This window comes from Coffea arabica, chromosome 11e (assembly GCF_036785885.1).
Source record: "Coffea arabica cultivar ET-39 chromosome 11e, Coffea Arabica ET-39 HiFi, whole genome shotgun sequence".
NCBI classification, from domain to species: Eukaryota; Viridiplantae; Streptophyta; class Magnoliopsida; order Gentianales; family Rubiaceae; genus Coffea; species Coffea arabica.
Genome location: NC_092331.1, coordinates 18,176,815 through 18,183,669, shown reverse-complemented (window position 1 = coordinate 18,183,669; position 6,855 = coordinate 18,176,815). Strand labels below are relative to the sequence as shown.

The window sequence follows — 6,855 nt, the reverse complement described above, 5'->3', positions numbered from 1 at the left end:
CACAAGAGTGATTGTAATTCATCAATTTGAAGAAGCTTGTTTGAATTAATCTACAAGTTCAAGAGGAGTTGGGTAGTTAATTGGTTTGCAATTCTTTCCTTTTTATTTACTTATTGTTACGTTTGTGATCTTTACATTACTTATCTCTTCTACTTCTCTCAAGTGATTTTGTTCATTCATTAATTGATTCATTGTGTGATCACTTAGAAAAGAGGGTAAATTTAATATTGAGCAAAAAGTGCCCATAACTTAATTAGGTTTTTAATCAACCTAATTCACCCCCTCTTAGGTTGTCTTCGATCCTTACACGGATCGCCTCCAACAGGGAGGCCTGTGATGTCCAAACATTCAGAAAGTGGAATGGCCGCGGCTTATCGTCCTGATGGGTGGCAAACGTGATCTTCAAAGGGCCATGATCGGAAGGATGTCTAGCCAGATGGACCACTGAGATAGAGGCGGAGAGACCCGCACATTCGCCATTCACAAGGAGCCGATCCAACCGCTTCCACACCCGAGCTCAACCTCGCCTATTATTACACCAAGTGAAACTGAGTCCAGAGAACCCTGCATCAAACACCTCGGCTTCCTCCATAAATGACATAAACTCCAACCCCTCCGCAGGCACAAAGGAGCGACCCCCTCACTTCTCGGTGGAAGCCAAGATCACGTTGAAGTCCCCCCTATACACCAAGGATGCAACCGTGGCTTGTCAAGCAAGAGATCCCTCCACAAGTCCTTGCGATCCTCTACGGAACATCTCGCATGGACCTAGGACAACACCAAGGGGCTAGGCAACAATGGATGATGAGCATCTAACGTGATATGTTGGTCAAAAGAACCAACCTGCGAACAAACAAACGGCGACTTATAGAATACCCAGAGATCAACAGATGTATTGACCATCACAAAATCAAATGAAAGCCGCAAATGTATAGACTCAATCTTAGCAACATTTAGCTTAGGTTCACAAATGCAAAGAAATTGAACATCATGCATGCGAATTAACTGGATCAATCTCCTAAGATTGGGAGCTTTCGACACTTCCCTAATATTCCAAAATAGAGCATTAATCATGGGACAACACATTGAAGGAATTTTGAGAAGATGTCGAAGAACGAAGCTACCTGTCTGAGGGAAATTTAGCACGCATACCTTTTGCCTTCACCTGCGTAAATCCCTGCTCTAACTCCATGGACCTATCACATTAAGTTCCAACAGCGACGAATCCATCGCAGGTCCATGCGGCCTACTCAATCTTGGTGATAGGATCCCAACAATTCGTGGTAGCTCCTCCTAAGGCAAAGCTGCCACTGGACTGCCCAGGTCACTCCCCACACCTCTCCCACCCTCACACTTTCTCGGCACTGCTGCGGAGGCCGTAAGCGCCGCCACCCTCCTCAACCGCAGCAAGCTCACTGAACCCACCTGTTTCAAACTTGTCTGCGGCTGCCCTTCCAGTAGCTTTTTCCTCGGTCCCTCCAACCCAGCCCTCTCATCAAATCTCAATTATTGCAACCTCACATTATTTTCCAACCCTCAAGTTACAATGTAAGAAAAAAGTTGGAATTAATTTGTAAAATTTTGAAAGATAGACAATATACGTCATATGTCATCGTTACAGGTGGAAATTTTTGTATATTTTGTGCACATGCATACCTACCCGTAACTGTGTAGAAATATCACATTAATCCTTGGGTGAATAATTTAAAAGTAAGCGTGTACCTACCTGTGTATATTGAGATTTTGGAATATATGCTTTTAAAACTCGATTTCTACCTACTACAGTTCAACCAAAAAAATAAATAAAAACATACAACACTTTTACAGTCTTACCCCAAAAGTCCAAAATTCTATTGGGAAACGGGTAACATTGTAGGCACACAATATTAGAGAATATCAGACATAGAATATCAAAATTAACATAGGACAAATTACTTTTTTCTATACATCAATTAAAACAGGAACAAACCAAATCACCAATTAATGATATCAACAGTAATAATAATGCAATAATAAAATGTAGAAAAGTAAAAGTCACAGGATATCAGGATTTCTAATGTAAAAAATCCAAATTGGAAAAAAACTATAGGGTCTAGTCCAATAAAAGATATCTACTATCATAATAATGGGCATACACATATGCTCCAAATGGCAAAAACATTAACCACAACAATCAAGTTGATCATGTGGATCTACTATGGTTATACTCACTTTCTTCTATCGCCATGGCACTGTTGACGCAGCCAAACGCGGTGACTCTGTGGGTATGCAGGTGTCGTCTCTTTTGCTGTCGTACTCTCGTTTCTCTGCCAGCAAGACGAGAAGGACGTCATTTCAGTGCTCTTATATTCTCGAATGTGAAGTTTTCCTCTTGCATTGGATTGACGGCTGTTCCTGTCGTATCTCGTCGGCAATTCTGCGTTCGTGTGGCAACTGGGGTCAATGATTTCGGCTCAGTGGACTCTACTTTGACCCAGTCCATGGGGAGGAAGATCAAGGAACAGCTTAATGCGGAATCCGTCATAGTAAAGGATTCTTATGGTGATGGTCGCCATGTAAGCATTGATGTAATCTCTACAACTTTTGAGGGTCAATCTGTTGTGGGTAGGCAGAGGATGGTATACAAAGCTCTATGGGAAGAACTTCAAAACACAGTGCATGCAGTTGATCAAATGACCACAAGGACTCCTGTAGAAGCAGCAGCAGAGGGATAAATTACTGCACACATTGGCATATTGTGTTCCCGTATTGTTTACAATCCAACTTTACTGGACTAATATCCTCATCACAGGAAATAAGTTGGTTAAAGAAAGTTGTTTAGTCTCTAGACACACATTTGAACAATGGTATCTGCTTCATGTTTTTACTCTATTCATTGATTTAGCCTTCATGTTAGTCCTGCAAAAAAAAAAAAATGGATCTATTACAAATTTATCTTTCAAATACTACAACTTTCTAAGAAATGGGTTTAGAAAGGCATTATCAATCAAAGAGGAAATCCAAAATCAGAATGGGTAGATGTATAGAGTTTAACGAAAGGATCACATAACTAAAATTTCATCTCAAACGGGTTTCAAATCATCATACGATCAAGATCTTGAAGTTGCAAAATCTTCACCTCTCTAACTCTTTTCTACCTCAACTCTTTTTTCTCTCTCTTCGGCTTCACTAGACTGGCGGCTTATGATTCTTCATATCTCCAAAATGAAACCCGCGGCTGATCAATTAGTCTTGCGGTTGATCATTCATCAAGTCAAACATAACTTGAGGCCCGTTTAAGATTGTAGTAGTTTATTGAAAAATACTTTATTATTAGAGTTTTTAATAAAAGTACTTATTAAGTGTTTAAGTGCTTTTAAATGTATTATTTAGAGACATAGTTCAATAAGTACTTATTGTATTGAATATTGTGTAATTTGATAATTTTAAATATATTTATCTCTTTATTTAGTTCATAATATAATTCGAATAGGTTCAATTGAATGGCCGAAAAGACTTGTTCTCCAATCGAAAGGGTGTTTCCTACAATTTCGACGTAGAAAACGGTTGATTTGATGATGGTGTCAAATACTTGGAATTTCAAGTCTTCAACACTGATAGCAGGAGGATTTGTGTGACTTGATTTGGACTTGGATTTGAGGAAGAAAGCTCTTGAGAAAATTTGACAGAGTTTCTCCAAAAATTAGGGATTTTTCTCGTGTCCTCTTTGTCTTGAGGGAAGACCTCTATTTATAGCCAAAATATGTAGGCTAAGTCTTCAAGAAAACCTTCCAGAATCTTCCTGCATTTTGGGTAACTTGTCACTTAAGAAACCCATTTAACTTAAGCTTAAATAGTGGGCCAACCCAAATAGTCCATTGTGAATTAATAGACCAGTTAATTCACTTCAATTTAAATGGACATTACAGATTTAATTTGATTTAATAGCCCATATAATATCGGCCCAATTTGCCAGTCCAAAACATAACGGACTTCTATAATTTAACTTAATTTAATCAAGATCAATTTAATAAATCTTGACTAAATAAATTAAATAAAATTTCTTTGTCTACAAATGCCCCCACTTCAAGGTTCAGTTGAGAACTTGCTTGCCAAGGGTTGAAACTGGAACTTGAAGTATTTACTGTCTTGCTCCTAGACAGCATTCCAATAGAAATTTCTTGACAGATCAATTTGATGGATCAATTTTGAACCCATAATCATTTGAGTAAAGAACAAGATTTGTGATCCATTACGACAAGATTTTTTTTGAAGGAGCCGCCAATACTGGCTCTTGAATGAGAAAATATTTGGCAATTTCTATTCTTTCAATAACCCGCAAGAGATAAGCTCGGAAAGTGGAGGAACCAGTTTGAAGATTCCTATATTTCCTAGCCTTTTCTCCACGGCTTCATGAATGCAATTAGGAAGCCAATCAATAAGGAAACTTGTAATTCTCTTAGGAACATTATTTTATTTAGAGAATAACCTCAAGTAACCTTCCTATGAGTCCTTTGGCTCCCAAGTGCAAACGTATAAGAATTGTCCAAGTACCATGTCTTCATGGTCATGATGTCTTGCATGGAAAGCCACAAATATTTAGAACATTGTCAACTTAGGCAATAACTTTCACCACCTTGGGAACTTAGTTCCGTATGAGGCGGTTTATGAGTACCATTTCTTGGGAACTTTCACCACCTTGCATGAAACATGTTTGTCGCGTGGCTTCATTTGTTCAATTAATTCTTTAAGAAGTCGTGAGACCACTTTCCTCTTGATTGTTGTTGAATCCAAAAGAATTAGAAGCATGCAACTTTCTACCATTTCCATTTACTTTCCATGAGGCGTTAAACTGGCAGGCATCAAAATTGGGCACTTGCAATGAATTGACAATTGCCAAAACCAACTATCAAGTGGTGAAGAATTTAGGCAATTTCCTTGGACATTGGACTGCTCACTTTCCTTCTGAACTTTAATTGCTTCCAAGACCATGTGCCAATCAAAATTGGTCTACTGCCTAGACCGAACATCCAACCAAGCACCATTATAGCCAACTAACAACTGCTAAAATCAATTTGTAAACAATTGAAAGCTATCAACTGGCCGGCTTTTGGAAACCAATTCCGTAATACTCAATTCCTGCAATTTCCAAATGAACTTTGATTTCCTCTTTTTTTTTATTGCATGGTTTGAGCTCTATAAAAGAAACCAATAGGATCCCTTACGGCTTCAAGTACAGCTAAACAATAAGATCCCTTACGGTTTGAGCTCTCTAATTTCTCCTTACGGCTTCGAATACAGCTAAACAAATCGTAGCATCGTGGGGAAAGAAAAATTCTCTACACCTCCGAGGTAATCGTTGAGCCTTCTTTTAGTTTCGATTTCATGTTTTTTTTTTCATATTAACTCTCACACAATGCTTGCCAAATTTGCTGTGTTGTTCATCACATATTACCAAAGAATCGATAGCTTTCTTGTTAGCTCCCTAGGCATATTGCATGTCACAATCTTTTGTTCTCATTGGTGCTGCAAATTCGATTTTTTTTTTTACGCTTGATACTGCTGCAGGAAAATTGCATGCGTCCTTCAAGTATTTCAATTACTTGCCGAATAGCTCCAACGAAACTTAGCTAGCACGAACCACTTTGAGTTTTGACTATTATTTCACGTGCAAGTTCATACTGGTACTAATTGGTTAGAGCAACCATGCCACGCGCCACATCTTTGTCTTGCATGTCTTTCTTGTGAAGCAAGGCAAAATTTGTCGTTGATGATTTTTTTTTCCACTTTTTTTTTGACTGTGTGATAAGAAGGGAATATCACCCGCCCAATGACTAAATAATGTCGTACTTCACATTAAAGATGAGCACGACCCTTTATAAGACCTTGTCCTACCATTGCATGCCACACATCACTCCTTTTTTTTATTTTTTTTATATATATATTTTTTCATTTTCTCTCTTGCAAAGGACGACCTTAAAGAGATTTTTTTTTCCTTCAGGTTGCATCTCGTGCTCATACCTTTCATTTGAAGCAAATTGGTGTTCTAATTTTGTCCACAATTTTAGGACCACAGCTTTTGGAATTCACAACACCAAGGTAATTTGCATACTCCATGACCTTACCTCTTGTCAATGCCAGAACCTCTTTTTTTTTTTTGCGTGACGTGAAAGGAGGATCCCCGACACATCCTGTATGGTGGACATTTAATTTGAAGAAGGCGCAACCGCAAACTCTCACGAGAGCCATGCTATGGTTTGAGAAGTACATGAAGAAGATGGCACAACCAAAATTTGAAAAAGGTGCAACCGCAAACTCCCACGAGAGCCATGCTATGGCTTGAGGAGTACATGAAGAAGATGGCATAACCAAAATTTGAAGAAGGTGTAACCGCAAACTCCCACGAGAGTCATATTATGGCTTGAGGAGTACAAAGGAGATGGCGCAACCAAAATTTGAAGAAGGCGCCATCACAAACTCCCACGAGAGCCATATTATGGCTTCAGAAGTACATAAAGAATGAGACACAATTACCCACTTCAATAAAGACTCACCCAAAATTCAAGAAACCTTTTACTATCTTCGATCATGCCATTTTAACTAAACTTTCTTTTTCCTTGTTTTGTTGCAGGTTAGTCTTGATACAATGGTGGTGTTCAAGGAAGTCACATCTTCAAACGAAAAGTATCTCCTTATTGCTGACAGCGATGGTGGATCTGGTGATAAAGGAACGAAATTATTGGTGCATCCCCCTTATACAAGGAACTTACTCTGGTAAGTGGCCTTCTCACCAGTACCCAAAATTAAAGGACTGGTCACTTGAACTTTCTCAAGATGACGACACGAAAGTCCACTTCTTGAGATCCCTTATTCATA

At 38.7% G+C, this 6,855-nt stretch overlaps 1 protein-coding gene across 1 annotated transcript; it reads left to right on the top strand.

The window, feature by feature from the left end:
- The first annotated feature begins 2,225 nt into the window (after window positions 1–2,225).
- On the top strand, window positions 2,226–2,714 carry LOC140021189 (protein BOLA4, chloroplastic/mitochondrial-like). The gene has a single exon (XM_072071956.1). It carries the CDS (start codon window positions 2,226–2,228, stop codon window positions 2,712–2,714), a length of 489 nt encoding a protein of 162 aa, XP_071928057.1.
- Window positions 2,715–6,855: the final 4,141 nt, after the last annotated feature.

Bases quoted from the DNA above. Each gene is read 5' to 3' on its own strand.
- LOC140021189 (XM_072071956.1), top strand. From the start codon at position 2,226: ATGGCACTGTTGACGCAGCCAAACGCGGTGACTCTGTGGGTATGCAGG.